Raw genomic sequence first — 16,912 nt, 5'->3', positions numbered from 1 at the left:
GACGGTAGTGGGCCCCATGGCTGAGAGGGGAAGGCTGTCCACCTTTCAGCCTGCTGCAGTTAGCAAGCAGGAAGAGGAGGTGCCCAGAACTGGGGCAGGGGAGGCGTCCCCTCCCCTCGAGCACCAAAGGTTGGCAACCAGGCCCAGTGAAGAGGCTCCGGGCTGCAGGAGGTGTCACTGCCCCAGCCAGGAGGGGATCTGCTGCTGCTGCAGAGAGGACCAATTTTGGCAGCCCCTACTGGTCAACAGGGGGGCCCTCATACTGCACTTTGTGTGTGTGGGGGGACTGAAGAAATCTGACCCTCTGCCAGACACAGGTGACTGGCAGGACACGGGCAGATCCACCCACCACCTTCATGGAGTTGTGGGGGGGCGGGAGAGGTGGCATCAGTGGTCAACCTGGCAGCCCAACAGCTGTGAACCGAACTGTTGTCAAGAGTGCGGGGCCAAAGCCTAGAAGGCCCTGCTCCCTCTGGCCCCAGACGTGCTCCTCCACAATCTGTGGGTGCCTCTCTTCTGCTCCTCCCCTGCAGCCTCCAGGAATGGGGGGGATGTGCAGAGGCGGCCTTTGGGGGTGGGGACTGGAGTGGATCCGAGCCTGACATTGGAGTCAATGCTGGGAAGGGAGGGGCTGTCCCAGAGCCAGCTATGATCCTAACAGGACCCTCCCGGGCGCCACCTTTTGAGCAGACACGTGCCTTCCAGGTGGGTGGGTGGGCCTGAGCCACATCTTTGGGGCGAGAGGGACAGAATGGGGACAGGTGAGGAGGCAGCTTGTGGCAGCAGGAGGCATGTGGCTGCGAGGAAGGCCCAAAGGCAGAGCCCCAGCTCATGAGATGAGAGGCGAGCAGCACTCCCCCACCTGGGTGCAGAGAGGACAGGAGGAAGAGGGCTCAGGAAGAGCTCCCATGCCAGAACACAGACTCTTCCCCTGTCAATCCCCCAGCCCATTCCTCCAGGCAGGGCTGGCAAGGGTCCTCTGGAACTCTCTCCCCCATCAGGAAAAAGCCTCTCCTGGCTGGGGCCAGAACTTCTCTGGGATCTGAATCTAAAGAGAGGAGGAGCCACTGTGGATGGGGGGGGGGGAGGTTGGTGTGTCCACGTATGAGAGAGGCATCTTCAGAGGTGAATGGGGGGCCTGGGGCTGGCCACGCCCCCTCGGCCCAGCCTGGTTGTGAGAATCCAGCGGAGAAGGATGTCAGCCCCGTTAGGGGTCCCCACGGGAGAGAAAGGTGGGGGACCACAAAACAAATGTTGAAAGAGTAATGCTTCCAAGGCTGGGGAGAGCCCGCTTGAGGAGAGCAAAACAAGGAATGTGGGGGGCAATTCCCCCCAGCAGCAATGGAGGGAAGGGGCTAGGTGAGGAGGGGGAGGGCCTGCCCAGTCAGCAGAAAGCAGGCAACCCGCCCCCCCTGCAGAATCCCTGCCCAGCGTCTTCATTTCTACTGCAGCCTTCCCCCCCCCCCTCCGGCTGTGACGCACCTCACTCCCCCTCCTCCTCCCAGGGAGACCCCCTCACAAAACACACCCACCCCGCCAGCCTGCCCAGAGGGTGGGGGCCCTCTGCTGGAGCCCCCCTCCCCCCAGCCCAGCCCTCCGCCAGCATCACAGGTCGAGGTTCTGTTTTGCCTGGAACTCCCCTTCTCCCCCACCATGCCCCTGCCAACTACGACCCCCCCCAGAGAAACAGCATTTTTAACCAGTTTCTACAGAAGGTCCCAGCTCAGCATAGGGTTGCCAACTCTAGACTGGGAGATTCCTGGAGATGTGGGGATACAGTCTAGGGAGACTGGGGTGTGAGGAAGGGAAGAGGGAACGTCACACCATGGAGCCCGCCCCTCCAGAGCAGCTGGTCCTCTTTGTCATCCAGAGAGCAGCTGTAATTCCGGGAGATCTCCTGGCCCCACCCAGAGATTGGCAACCCTGTCTGTCTGCTGGGCTCCAGGGCAGGCGGCTTCTCTAAGGATTTGTGACCCTGGGCAGATTCAAGCAGAGCTGAAGAGTGTTCACTGCTCTCGGGGTCTTTGCCCTGCTGCCCCAGGGAGCTCGGCCTCTCCTCGCCAGCCGCAGGCCCGGCCACCCCCCCACTTCCTGCCCCCTTCCCATCCCTACAGCATTCCCGGACAGAGGAGGGTGCGGGTGTGGGGCAGAGGGGGGAGGGGGAGTGTTAGCGGAAGTATCCGGCCTCTCAGCCCCCTCCGCTGGGGAGCAGGAGCCTGAGAGCACAACTCGGCGTGGAGCTATAAATAAGTTTCCCAAACATGGGTCAACTTTCCCCCCCCCAGCTTCCCACGGCCAGCTTGGGAACGGGGAACATTGTGGACAGCCACGGAGGAGGATGGGAGCCAGGTACCCCCAGAATGACCTCAGCAGGAAAAAGGGAGTTCAAGCCATGGCTTCCCGGGCCAGAGCACAGAGGGAGAGATGGGAAGGAGTGAGACCCACCGCTCTCGCCCTGGCACCCTCCTCTGTGAGGTCACCTGACCAAAGGAAAGGGGATCAGGCCACGCTCCGGTGAGCAACCGGCACAGACAAGAAACAGAAGCAACTGCAGAACACAGAAGTGGAGGCGCATGGACCACTAAGGCAGAAGGCCTCTGGTTCGTCCCTTGTCACCTCCCCTTCCGGGCTCACGGGCAGCACAAGGCCTTCTACCAGGGGATGACAGGCAAGACAGCCCAACGGGATGACAGGCCCGTTCAGCAAAGGCACCTGGCAGACCTCTTCCCAGACACGCCCCCTCACCTTAGCATTCCTGGAGGTGCTCATGCCTCCGCACAAAAAGCAGCTCTCCCTTCACACAGAAGAACAGCCTCTCCTGCTAGACTAAACCTCCTTGCTTTCTCAGGGAAGATTATTCTGTCCTGCCTGGGAAGGAAGACTTCAGGGAGAGGCCCTCCTGAATCTCTCACCAATGACAGAGGCTCTTCTGATGGGCACTGGAGAGAGGGCCTTTTCAGTGGCAGCCCCCCCATTATGGAGCAACCTCCCCGCCCCCCAAGGAGGTGGGCCTGGCCTCCATACTGTCGATCTTCAGGTGGTTAGTTATCTAGGACGGATCTAGTTTTTATTTACTGGCAGTCCTAAGTGGAATTTTAATAGCACTTTTAATGGCTTTTTTTAATATCACTGTTTTTATTGGTTTGTTAATAATGCTTTATTTCTACTGTGAGCTGCCTGGGATTCTACAAGGTGGCCATTAAGAGTTTTAAGTAAATAAGGAAAAGAAGAATGAGGGAGAAAAGATGACTCTTCCTGGCCTGGTAGCAGCCATGTTTGCGACTCCCCCCTCCCACTGCTCTAGCCTGGCACCCACAGACGTACCAGCTGCCCCGCCCCCCCGCATGCCCTCTGCCAACAATACAGCCACGCTACCCTAGAGCATCTTAGTGGGCAGCAGCGAATGCAAGGGAGAGGAGTGGGGCCCCTGCAGGACCAAGGAAAGGGGATGGGCATTCCATGGGGCTGCAAGGGGAGGACACTAGTGAAGGGCTAGTCAAAGGCTTGGGCCCCCCCAGACACTACTCAGGACCCCCCCTTTCCCAGCAGCTCTGGCCAGGCAAAGGTCAGCAGCACCCTCCCCCCATGAGGCAAATACCTGGCAGGCAGCAGGCCCAGCACGGGGGTCAAAGATCCGCAGCACTTTGTCCTGAAGATACACAAGGGGGGGGTCAGAAGGGGGAGCACACAGGCAGAGGCCCCCTGGCTCTGCCGGAACACACCACCCTGAGAACACCAACAACACTTGGGAGGCACAAGCTGCAGAAACAGGACAGAATAATCTGCATCTAAGTGTCAGGTTAAGGTCCGAGACCTGGGTTCAGACCCCCCACTACCCTGCCGCTAGGGGACCATGGGCCATGCACACACACCCAGCAGCCAATGGGGTTTTTTTTGGGGGGGGGGATAAAGGGGGGAAGAGACCCTGAGCTCCCTGGGGCAAGGGTGGGAGGAAACGTACACAACAAGGGAAGCTGGGAGTGTCCCTGGAACTCCGAGCAGCAGCTGCAAGAGCAAGGGACTGGGCGCAATCATCCTCTGCCCCCCCCAAAACAGATACGAGGGGACTCGGTTCACCAGTCTGCTCCGCAATAGTCAAAGAGGTGGGCTACATGTGCACACAGTGCCCCCCAGTGTTCACGTGAGGTACAGGCCAGCAGCACCAAGAGCTGGAAACAAGAGAGAGCTAAGCAATGGAGGCCCAGATAACAGCCACTGCCAAGTCAGCATTCTTCCACCTGAGGCGGGCGAGGCAGTTGGCCCCTTTCCTAGAGCGTCGGGACCTAGCAATGGTGATCCATGCGACGGTCACCTCAAGACTGGACTACTGTAACGATCTCTACATGGGGCTGCCTCTGTACCGGACCCGGGAGCTGCAGCTAGTGCAGAATGCGGCGGCCAGGCTGCTACTTGGTCTCCCAAGATGGGAGCATATACGGCCAGGGCTGCGCGGACTGCACTGGCTGCCGATCGTATACCGGATCCAGTACAAAGTGCTGGTCATAACCTTTAAAGCCCTATATGGCCAAGGACCGACCTACCTGAGGGACCGTCTCTCCCCATATGAGCCCCAGAGAGCACTGAGGTCAGTGGGAAAAAACAGACTGAATATCCCTGGGCCAAAAGAAGTTAAACTTCAAAGCACCCGCACTCGGGCCTTTTCCGCTGCGGCCCCACAATTCTGGAACCAGCTCCCAGAGGAGGTGCGGGCCCTGCGGAACTTAGACCTGCAAGACCGTCCTCTTTAAACAGGCGTTCACCAATGACTAAATTAATGTTTACCGCCAGATTAATAATGTTTACCGCCAGTATCAGATCTAGGAATGTTTTAATCATTGATTGGTTTTAATGTGAATTTAATATGAATTTATTGTTTTATTATTGTGTTGTTCACCTTAAATGTTGTTAGCCGCCCTGAGCCTGCTTCGGCGGGGGAGGGCGGGATACAAATAAAATTTTACATTACATTACATTACATAAGCAACATGCCAAATCCAGCTAGAGGGATCCTGAGCAGATGAGACCCACGGGGCTTTCTGCAACACCTCCTTATACAGGGAGGAGGGGGCAGCATTCCATCTCAAGCACAGCTTGCTTTGACTGGCCTGTTCTGCACTCTGCAAATTTTCAGCAAGCACAAAGTGGTTTGGTTGGCTGCTGCGAGGCATAACCTGAGAGGTGAGACCCTAGAAGAGTGGGACCACAGCCTGCTGCTAAGGCACCTTCTCCCCTCCCCACCCCTCGCAGTCCATCCCAGACGACCTACTTTGCAGGAGCTTCCCAGAAGAGCGCCATCCGGACGCCACGCCAGACTCTGGACAAGATCCCCATGCGGTTCCAGCTCTGGGAGAAGGAAGAAGAACAGAATTGCAGATCTATACCCCGCCCTTCTCCCTAAATCAGAGACTTAGAGCAGCTTACAATCTCCTATATCTCCCCCCCCCCACAACAGTCACCCTGTGGGGCAGGTGGGGCTGAGAGAGCTCTCCCAGAAGCTGCCCTTTCAAGCACAACTCTGCAAGAGCTGTGGCTGACCATTCCAGCAGCTGCAAGTGGAGGAGTGGAGAATCTGTGGGCATCCTCACTCAGGGCCTGCCACCCTGAGGTCTCAAAAGCTCCTTTGGAAATGGCAAGTTTAAGCACCAGATTCCAACCCAGTCGCACCTGAGAGACCAGTGAGATTTTCGGGGTGGGGGTTTTGAGCCTTTCAAGTCTCCGAAGTGCGACTGGACTCAGCTCCAGCAATGTGACCCATGTGCCTGCTATCAAGGTGAACCAGCACGAGAAAATCTCAAGGAAGATTCAAAGCCACGTAAGATTTCCAAGTCGCTCTCGGACGCTGAGCAAACCTGGGATCCCCTGCCACCTCCTTGCCTTTCGTTGCTTAGCAAAATTTTTATTCTGCCTCTCCAGGAAACAATAAAACATAAAATGTTAAAAGCAATTAAAATCCAGAATTAGAAAATCCACCTAAGCAGATATCTGAGTAGCTTATAGCAACCGTTTTCAGAGCAAGAGCACACTACAAAATGATGTTAAAAGATCAACTCCTTTATCAAAAACCAGGATGGTACCCGAAAGAGATCAGCACAGGTGCCAGGTGAGCCTCCAGAGGGTGCCACCACTGAATGAGGTGCCACCACTGAAAATGCCCTGTCTCTGGCTGCCCTGCACATCCCCACAGAAAGCAGGTCTTGTGAGGCAGATCGTGACTGTATTGTCTGCTGTGACTGGCAGCTTCTTTCCAGGGTATCATTCTGAGGTTTTTCACATCACCTCTTGCCTGGTCCTTCTTTACTGGAGATGCAGCTGAGGATGGCCAGGCAGAGGCTCTTCCACAGAGCCACAGCCCCTCAAGTCAGTCTTATTTAAAACTAAGCTGCAGCCCTTTTCCTAAAACACACACCATGGAAAATGTGGCTTTTCGTGCTGGGAGAAGCCATCACTAACTAGCAGTAGGAACAGATCGAGATGGGTAGCCCTGTTAGTCTGTCTGGAGCTGTAGAAAAAAGCATGAGCCCACGGCCACCTCCAAGACTAACAAAAAGCTCATCCCCTGCCACAAATGTTGTTAGTCATTAAGGTGGCACTTCTCTCTTGCTCTTCTCTAGCAGCAGGGATGTTATCCCTCAGCTTCTCAAAGTGGAACTGGAGAGCTCTCTGTGACTGACCGCCATTCAGCTGGTCCCCTCATTTTCTGCCCAAGTGATGTGGTTGGCTCATCCCCTCCACAGCAACTCCCTTGGGTGTTTCCTTCAAAGTCCACCATTTTCTTTTGCACTGGTCACAAGCAGGGAGAGCTTTCTACTGGCTGCCACCACTCTGGTAAGAGTCTGTACCTACCCGACCCTCATCTTCCTTCTCAGAAAGTGCCTTTGAGCTGTGACCAAAGAGGCGTGCAGACCCAGGCGGCTTAACAACACTAAGTTTTTGAAAGTGCTCAGGAATAAAGAAGTGGGTTGTAATTTTTAGTAAAATAGGGAACATGGAAAACACTAAAGAAATATAAAAAGCCGACATGGCTAGCTATATATTCCCTTCCTCTAATTCCAGCTGACTCACCATTCTTTGGATGAGGGAGCTCTCATGATTGCAGCCTTTTCAGAGATAACCATCCCGACAGCAGCCTCCCCAGTGAGAAACTTCCCCCCTCTGTAGCTGGGCTTTTTATTTCCTTTCCTTCCTTCCACCCCTCTGGTCTCCACTAGGCAAGTTTTCCCTTCAATACTGCTGCCCTCCCAATCAGAGGGACAGAAGGGATCCTGGGAAGTGTAGACCCTCTAGGCCTATAGCTACTCTAACACAGGCTTCCCTGGAGCCTGTAGGCCTCACTAGGGCTAGGATCATGACAGCACCCAACGACCCCTTTTCTCCTCTCTTCTTCCCATTGTTCCGCCGCAGACTCAGAACCATTCCCACATTTGCAGGGAGAACACAGGTATTTAACCTGTCACAGAGTTTGTCATGTGCAAGGTCAGTGCTAACAGACTGGTCAGAAATCCAAATAACTCCAGAAAAGTCAGCAAAGGTAGCTATGGAGAATTAGTGGCAGCTAGGTGCTACTTAATGGGGGGGGGGGGGAGTATTGAATTCAGAAATCCAAGTTGACAAATTTTATACCTTTTGGTTTGGTTGCCCACCATCTTGGAAAATGGCTGCTGCTTTCCAGAGAGTGCTGTGGAAGTTGACAGGGGGCTGGGGAGAACTGCTGGCAATCAGATGCTGTTTCTCTAAATGAAAACCCGCCCACTGCATTTGAAGATCCAGACGGACAAATTGGATACGGCTGGGTGGCCCTGCCATTCATACTCCCAAGAAGGCCCACACTTCTGTTTTGAAACTGCTTCATAATTAATGCTTGCCAAGTGGGAAATTTTAGTTGTCTACCATATTGCTTAGTGGAGAGGCTCTTTACAATAGTGAAGTAACCATCAGCCGTTGGTAGGCTGCTTCTCTTCCAAATGAAAGCAGGGCAGATATCATTTCAAAAGTCTCTACTAAAGCTCCCTGTAAAGAGAATGAGGACTATTCCAGACACCAACAGCCAGATCCTGCTACACTAGGCCACAAAAGGCACTGACAGATCTGTTCCCAGCAGCCGCCTCTGAAAACTGGGGTGGGGTCTGGACTGTTTCCCTGCGGGGGCACGGAATGGCAGCCCCCGTGAAGAAGCAGGAGGGGAGGCATGTGGAGCCTGCATCCCCTCTTTCTGGGCCACCAACTGCCCCCACTATGCCTGCCCTTCTGTCACACTGGCGGAGGCAACACACTGGGCCCCTCTTCTGGCATGGCAGCCCCCCTTCTTCTTTCAAAGCCCCACAACTCAGCTCCAGGCTAGCGGGGGGAAGTCCATTAGAGAGCTGGAAGGATGGAGGGGAACGTAGAGCAGAACATCATCATTCTGAAAGTGGAACTCAGCTCCCTTCCCATTCCCTTGAATCTGCTGCATGCAGAGCCACCCCAGAGGCAAGAACACAACAGCCTCAGGACACAGAGGCTCCCCTCAGCTGCCAGGGCCAGCAGCCACTGAGACTTCTCCTCCAGGAATCTCTCTAATCCTCTTTTCAAGTCGTCTATGCCGGTGGCCATCACCACGTCCTCTGGCAGCCAATCCCCCACATTTTAACCACTCTCCGTGTAAAGCAGTCTTTCCTTTTGTCTGTCCTGAACCTCCTGCTCATTGCCTCACGGGATGCCCTCGAGTTTTAGCCTTTTGGGGGAGAGATGGAAAAAGCTCTCTTGGTCAGCTTCTCTCCACCCTGGCCTAATTGCCCTAAGAGGAAGTTTCTCTTTGCTCCAGCTTTAAGGGGGAAGTCCCAGAATCCTCACTCTGAAGGCATGCAATGCTGCATGGAAGCTCCCCCCCCCCCCAAAAAAAAAGTGTATCCGGGTGGCCACATAGGGCAAAACCACCTTGCCTAACTGACTCCACAGAGCTGAGAATCCACCCCCAACAGGCGGCTGCTGAGAGGAAGTGGAAGAGGAAGTGGTTGTGATGACATCTCCAGCCTTGCATGCTGCTGCTAGGAGGCGGCTTCCGGCTCCTGCAGAAGAGAGGCAGAGGAGCCCCCCCAGCGTGCCTCACCCCCGCAGGCCACAAAAGGAACACAAGCCCTCTCCTTGGGCAAGAGCAGAAGCCCAACAGACGAGGCACTTGCCAGTCATGCTGCCGCGTTCCAAGGGGTCTGAGGGACAAGGAAGAGGGGGAAGTGTTCTGGCTGCAGGGTTAGGGTTAATCAGCTGTCACCTGTGGACAGTGGTTTCTGGAATCAACCCCCCCCCCCGCCCCCAGCTGATTTGTCATCTTTTGCACTCAGCTCTAGGGGATCAGCAGCTTTCTCCCCTGCTGAACTGGTGGAGCTGCAGGTAGCTTTGCAGCTAAACACTCTGCTAGTTCCATCTTGGAGAGCCAGTTTGGAGTAGTGATTAAGTGTGTGGATTCTTATCTGGGGGAACCGGGTTTGATTCCCCACTCCTCCACTTGCACCTGATGAGATGGCCTTGGGTCAGCCATAGCTCTGGCAGAGGTTGTCCTTGAAAGGGCAACTGCTGTGAGAGCCCTCTCAGCCCCACCCACCTCACAGGGTGCCTGTTGTGGGGGAGGAAGGGAAAGGAGATTGTGAGCCGCTCTGAGACTCTTTGGAGTGGAGGGCGGGATATAAATCCAGTATCTTCATCCACCTCACAGGGTGTCTGTTGTGGGGGAGGAAGGGAAAGGAGATTGCGAGCCGCTCTGAGACTCTTCGGAGCGGAGGGCAGGATATAAATCCGATATCATCATCTTCTGCTTCTTCTTCTTCTAATAAAAGCTCTGCTTGACCAGACTTTTTTGCCAGCAGCCAAAGATCTACCCTGGAGGGCCACCAAACAGGGCGGGGAGGCCATGAGGGACCTCGGCATGGCTCAGCCCATCTTCACAGATTTCCTTCACAGCTGCCGCACTGAATCTGGCATGGGACTGGCTGACCAAGTATCTCCTCCTCTCTTCTGGGTGCAGGTCCACAGGTGACAGCTGATTAACTGAATGCTCAGGTGAGACCACCAAACATCTTTGCACCCAGAGGCACTTCAAGAGCTCATCAGGGGATCAGGCATGCAACCGTCACAAACTTGTCTGTGGGCTGTCAGACCTCCCCCCCGGTATGGTAGTCAGACCATGTTTATTTCCAGGCAGGGCGAGCAACCCTGATATCACAGAAGACACCAAGACAGACACAGTTTCCTGTAGGAGAGACACTCACTGCCCTGGGCCTGCTTGCAAGGAGGGCGGGATAGAAGCCAAATCTAACAAATGAACAATAAGTAATAAAATAGCAGGAGCTCCCTTAACTGGTCCACCCAATGCTGGACTCCAGAAGCAGCAATGAGACGGTGAACAATCTCTCTGCCTGAGTCACAAATAAATTCAGCAAGCTTCATAACCGAGCACAAGCTGAAACTCCTTCTGCGCAGTTCACAAGAAGGCCTCTTTGCAAGAAGCTCCTTTCTTCTCACGAAGGCGCCTCTCAACCGGGAGTCTTTGGTGGCACGTTCTGCACCACTCAGATCACGGGAGATGTTGAAACAGGTGTAGCACTGACTAGTCTTCATTTTTCTCCTCTCACTGCTTCTGCGGCTTCATCCTGCCTCCACCACATGCATAAAATGCACAGCCACCCTTGATTAATAGAGAGTTCAGTGAACGCAAACTCATCCACTCCGATTTGTGAATATCTGAGCTCAGAAGACAATTCTACTTTCCCTTTTCCTTGTTCAGCCACATTGCAGCTGGGTCACTGGCAGCCTAACTGACCTTTCAAGGACAAATGTTCCAGTCTGGAATTCCACCTGGATGGCCCACTCATCAGATCTCAGCAGTTAAGCAGGGGAGACCACCAAAGAAACCCAGGGGTCCCTACACAGAGGAAGACAATGGCCAACCACCTCTGTTCGTCTCTTGTCTTGACTAGATGGCCCAATCTCAGCAGCTCTTGGACAGCCAGTCTGATGTAGTGGTTAAGAGTGGCAGACTCTAGAGCAGGGGTGTCAAATAAGCAACTGGCTATCATCTGCTTCCTTCTCCCGCTCTCTTGCTTCCTTCTGCATCACAGCTGGCTTTGTAAGGTTTGCTCAATTGCACAGGAGCTACAGAGTAAAACCTCTATTTTTTCCATTGGCTGAGGCTCCTCCCTTGGGGAGGAAGGGAAGGGGGGAGGCAGAGCTTGCTTTGCCGGGTTGGTTCAATTGCACAACAGAGCTACTGAGCCAAGTCTCTCTTCCTTCTATTGGCTGAGGCTCCTCCCCCTCCTGGTCTCCTGGGGAAGGAAGGAAAGAGCCAGAGCTTCCTTTGCCCAGTTCCCTGGATCCCATGGGAGAAATGCAAAGAAAGCATCTTTAAGACTAACGAGTGCTAACATTTTAAGCATTTTTAAAAATATATCTTTGTGTTTGTGTTCTTTATAAAATGTATATCTCAACTACTTAAATAGGTACATACATGGCCCAGCCCAACAAGGTCTCATTTATGTCAGATCCGGCCTTCATAACAATGAGTTCAACGCCCCGAGCCATGTTTGATTCCCCACTCCTCCTCCACATGCAGCCAACTGGGTGACCCTGAGTCAGTCGCAAGTTCTCAAGAGCGGTCTCTGTTAGAGCTGCCTCAGCCCCGCCTACCTCAGCGTGTCTGTTGTGAGGAGAGGAGGGGAAAGGAGATTGTAAGCTGCTCTGAAACTCCGAGTGAAGGGTGGGGTATAAATCCAGTCTCCTCTTTTTCTTTCACAAGCTAAGCAAAGGCACCACTGAGAAAGTCCAGGCCGGCCATGGCAACCCACCTCTGTGCATCTTTCCAGGCAAACCTGATCTCATCAGATCTGGGAATCTGAGCAGGGTCAACCCAGGTTAGTTCCTGGATGGGAGACCCCTGGGGGGGGGGGAGTCCAGGGTCGCTACACACAGGCAGGCTGTGGCAAAGCCCCTCTGCTCGCCTCCTGCCTGGAAAGCCCTACGTGGCCACCGTGAGTCAGCTGCGATATGACAGCACAGCCAATGATTTCTGCTGGCTATTGCGGCATTTCTCCAATGCCTCCTTTGAGCAGTTGTCGTCATCATAACACAAGAAGGAAGGTAATAGATAAGCGAATGAATGGGTGTCAAGGTCTAAAAACCCCAGTGAGCAGAGGGAGCATTGCAGCTGCTACTTCCATGCCCCCAGCACCACCAGCAGGGAGAAAACACAATCAATTATCTTCTCGTGCTGCACATGCTCCGTTCAGGGAACACAGCACCGTGAAGCAGATGGTTTTCATGAGCGTGACTAAATTTTGGGTACAAGAGTTGGCAAAACAGATGGGGGGGGGGAGAAGATTGGAAGAGCTTTTCCCAAACCGGGTGCCACCAATTCTATCCCAAATATTATCACCAGCCACAGGTATTTATGGCAAACCACAACCATTTCCAAAGACAGCAGCCAAACCAAACAGCATTGAAAACTTGGCATTCTAAATTTTATTTGGCACATTCCCTCTGCTCGCCCGCCACAACTGAAGATGATATTGGATCCCACCTTCCACTCCAAATCTTAGAGTCTCAGAGCGGCTCACAATCTCCTTTACCTTCCTCCCCCACAACAAACCTATGTGGTGGGTGGGGCTGAGAGAGCTCTTGCAGCAGCTGCCCTTTCAAGGACAGCTCTGCGAAAGCTATGGCTAACCCAAGGCCATTCCAGCAGGTGCAAGTGGAGGAGTGGGGAATCCAACCCGGTTCTCCCAGATAAGAAAGCTATGGCTGACCCAAGGCCATCCCAGCACCTGCAAGTGAAGGAGTGGGGAATCCAACCCGGTTCTCCCAGATAAGAGAGCTCTGGCTGACCCGAGGCCATTCCAGCAGCTGCAAGTAGAGGAGTGGGGAATCCAACCCGGTTCTCCCAGATAAGAGAGCTCTGGCTGACCCGAGGCCATTCCAGCAGCTGCAAGTAGAGGAGTGGGGAATCAAACCCGGTTCTCCCAGATAAGAGAGCTCTGGCTGACCCGAGGCCATTCCAGCAGCTGCAAGTAGAGGAGTGGGGAATCAAACCCGGTTCTCCCAGAGAAGAGAGCTCTGGCTGACCCAAGGCCATTCCAGCAGCTGCAAGTGGAGGAATGGGGAATCAAACCCGGTTCTCCCAGATAAGAGAGCTATGGCTGACCCAAGGCCATTCCAGCAGGTTCAAATGGAGGAGTGGGGAATCCAACCCGGTTCTCCCAGATAAGAAAGCTATGGCTGACCCAAGGCCATCCCAGCACCTGCAAGTGAAGGAGTGGGGAATCCAACCCGGTTCTCCCAGATAAGAGAGCTCTGGCTGACCCGAGGCCATTCCAGCAGCTGCAAGTAGAGGAGTGGGGAATCAAACCCGGTTCTCCCAGATAAGAGAGCTCTGGCTGACCCGAGGCCATTCCAGCAGCTGCAAGTAGAGGAGTGGGGAATCAAACCCGGTTCTCCCAGAGAAGAGAGCTCTGGCTGACCCAAGGCCATTCCAGCAGCTGCAAGTGGAGGAGTGGGGAATCAAACCCGGTTCTCCCAGATAAGAGAGCTATAGCTGACCCAAGGCCATTCCAGCAGGTGCAAGTGGAGGAGTGGGGAATCAAACCCGGTTCTCCCAGATAAGAGAGCTCTGGCTGACCCAAGGCCATTCCAGCAGGTGCAAGTGGAGGAGCGGGGAATCAAACCCGGTTCTCCCAGATAAGAGAGCTCTGGCTGACCCAAGGCCATTCCAGCAGCTGCAAGTGGAGGAGTGGGGAATCAAACCCGGTTCTCCCAGATAAGAGAGCTATGGCTGACCCAAGGCCATTCCAGCAGGTGCAAGTGGAGGAGTGGGGAATCAAACCCGGTTCTCCTAGAGAAGAGAGCTCTGGCTGACCCAAGGCCATTCCAGCAGGTGCAAGTGGAGGAGTGGGGAATCAAACCCGGTTCTCCCAGATAAAAGAGCTCTGGCTGACCCAAGGCCATTCCAGCAGGTGCAAGTGGAGGAGTGGGGAATCAAACCCGGTTCTCCCAGATAAGAAAGCTATGGCTGACCCAAGGCCATTCCAGCAGATGCAAGTGGAGGCGTGGGGAATCAAACCCGGTTCTCCCAGATAAGAGAGCTCTGGCTGACCCAAGGCCATTCCAGCAGCTGCTAGTGGAGGAGTGGGGAATCCAACCCGGTTCTCCCAGATAAGAGAGCTCTGGCTGACCCAAGGCCATTCCAGCAGCTGCTAGTGGAGGAGTGGTGAATCAAACCCGGTTCTCCCAGATAAGAGAGCTCTGGCTGACCCAAGGCCATTCCAGCAGCTGCTAGTGGAGGAGTGGTGAATCAAACCCGATTCTCCCAGATAAGAGAGCTCTGGCTGACCCAAGGCCATTCCTGCAGCTGCAAGTGGAGGAGTGGGGAATCAAACCCGGTTCTCCCAGATAAGAGAGCTCTGGCTGACCCAAGGCCATTCCAGCACCTGCAAGAGGAGACGTGGGGAATCAAACCCGGTTCTCCCAGATAAGAGGGCTCTGGCTGACCCAAGGCCATTCCAGCAGGTGCAAGAGGAGGAGTGGGGAATCAAACCCGGTTCTCCCAGATAAGAGTCCACACACTTAACCACCACACCAAACTGGCTCTCAAAGCAAGGGCAGCCATGTCAGGTTGAAAAACACTTGGTTGCCACTAGTTCCCACAGAAGACCTTGACCCCAGACACATGATCCAGAAGCTCCACCAGCCCTTCCACCACCTTGCACTTCCTGCTTGTCGCAGCCTCCTGTGTCCCACACTGAATCCAGCAGATTTGCAGCTTGCGACGTATTAATTTATGCCTCTTCCTCAGCTGAGCAGAAGGCAGCGCCTGGTGGCCCTCTGGAGCCCCAGCCTGGACTCTTCTTCCCAGCCCCCGCTCCGGACATACCTGTCAGAGGCTGCCGCTGCTCCACGTCCCAAACCTTTGCTGCCCTTTGAGCCCCGCTGGCCAGGACACCATCTGCTGTGGGGTGGAAGAGGACCATGCCTGCCTGGCCGCCCTCTGGCCCCAAGGCTACATGGGGGGAGGAGGAGAGATCCGGGCCGGAATCCAGGAGGCGCCAGACTTTCACCTGCGGCAAACAGAGGAGATGATGGCAAGAAGATTCCGGCGGACAACCCTCCCACAACTACAGAGCAGGCACTCAACAGGGGGCCACGTCACCCAGGCTTCCAACAAGGTCTGTGCTATGCCCAGGGCTTTTTTTGAGCAGGAACTCCTTTGCATATTAGGCCATACCCCTCTTATGTAGCCAGTCCTCCAAGAGCTTACAGTAGGCCCTGCACTAAGAACCCTATAAGCTCTTGGGGGATTACCTACATCAGGGGGATGTGGCCTCATATGCAAAGGCGTTCCTGCTATGAAAAAAACCCTGGCTATGGCCTTCATTAGATTGGCTGCCTGTGGGGCAGGGAAAGGTGTCTGGACTCAAAGGTGCGCTCTAATCCAGCTCCCAATTTCCTATCCACAATAGCGGGGTTGCCCCTCCCCCCGCGGCACACAGTTCGACAAGCGACACCCCCTGGATATCAGTTGACATTCCCACCACTTCCCTTCTCCCAACATCATCATCCAGGCATAAGCAAAAAGTCTGGCTGCAGAGGAGTTTCTGTCAACAGTCCACAAAGGCCCTTGATGGGGGCTTTACTCTCCGTAACTCCCCAAAGACCCCCTCCCCTCCTTCAGCCCCCAACCCTTTTTAGCAGCATCGGCTCTTCCTGCTGCTTCTGCAGCCCAACCCCAGCAGCAGCATTCTCGCCGTCCCTGGCTTCTCCCCCTTCCCCACCGACACACCAACCCCAGCAGGGACCTCCGAGGTTTGCCAAAGGACAGGATCTGGATTTGGCACTCACAACTTCCTCAGCGGAGCATGTGGCCAGCACTTGATCATCGAAGGGAGAGAAGTCAAAATCGGCCACCACACCTGGTGAGCGGGAGGAGGCGGGGGGGGGGGGGGGGAGAGAGAGAGAGAGAGAGAGAGGGGTTGACTTATTGACTAATTGCTCTTCTTTCTTCCGTCCATCGTGGAACTCAAAGGCAGGCTGAGACTCGACCCAGCTCTGCTTAAACAGGAAGCCGGATCAGATCCCCTCCAGCCCCACCAGATTTCTGTAATCCTCCCCCTACAACTCCCCTTCTCAGGGGTCTTGTCTTATTGACTGTGTGGACCTCCACAGCGTGCCTGCAGAGAGGCCCCACAGTGCTTCAAGCGTCAGGCTAGGATCTGGGGAAGCTGTGTTCTGATCCCTGTGTGGCCCTGCAGAGGATCAGTCCGCCCCCCCTCAGCCTCACCCACCTCGCAGGGTTGTTGGGAGGAGAAAATGGATAAGAGGAGAATGGCAGGAGACACTTTGGGTCCCCACACTGGGGAGAAAGGCCAGGGGTGTAAAAGAAGTAAGTAATATTCCGAGACCCAAGTTCTGGGAGCCAGCAGGCACTGGGGCCTCCAAGCGGGCAAGGAGACTGGGCAGCCCCATTGCCAGGGCAGGCCCTTCGGAATGCCTACGGCTTCTGGGCAGAGCAACAGTCCAAATCCAGAACTCCTGCCAGGATTAAGATTCAGCAAGAGACAAAAAGGGAGGGAGTGGGGAAAGGGGCACTGCATCATTCCTTCTTCTTCTGCTCAAAACTTGGATCTGTAAGATGCTGGCCGGGCCAAGCAGTGGGGACAGCCCAGTGACTCCTGCTGCCCCTGGGGCTTTGTGGCACACAAGTCCACAGGGACCCCCACTGGCTGCCCTCCACGAGGCAGCCCAGCCCGGCAGTAAACAGACAGAGGAGGCAGCTGGCGCACCCAAGGAAGTAGGTCGCAGCAGCACCGATTGTCCCCACCCCCAGTGCAAACAGATGCCAACCCCCACAAGTGGAGGGAGGAGGCCTCTTCTGGCTTCCCCCACAAGGGGCGGGTCT

The 16,912-nt window shown here is 54.9% G+C and overlaps 1 protein-coding gene across 1 annotated transcript in view; it reads right to left on the bottom strand.

The window, feature by feature from the left end:
* CORO7 (coronin 7) overlaps positions 1–16,912 on the bottom strand; it is a 65,617-nt gene that overhangs the window by 45,304 nt on the left and 3,401 nt on the right. Inside the window, exons 4-7 of the mRNA XM_060260658.1 lie at positions 15,856–15,926; positions 14,891–15,074; positions 5,267–5,343; positions 3,599–3,649 (exon numbers count right to left, since the gene is read on the bottom strand). Coding sequence (XP_060116641.1) covers positions 3,599–3,649; positions 5,267–5,343; positions 14,891–15,074; positions 15,856–15,926 — 383 coding nt within the window. The remainder of the gene's footprint in view (positions 1–3,598; positions 3,650–5,266; positions 5,344–14,890; positions 15,075–15,855; positions 15,927–16,912) is intronic.

The sequence above is a fragment of the Heteronotia binoei genome, chromosome 20, assembly GCF_032191835.1.
Source record: "Heteronotia binoei isolate CCM8104 ecotype False Entrance Well chromosome 20, APGP_CSIRO_Hbin_v1, whole genome shotgun sequence".
NCBI lineage: Eukaryota > Metazoa > Chordata > Lepidosauria > Squamata > Gekkonidae > Heteronotia > Heteronotia binoei.
This window is presented reverse-complemented; position numbering and strand designations above follow the sequence as displayed.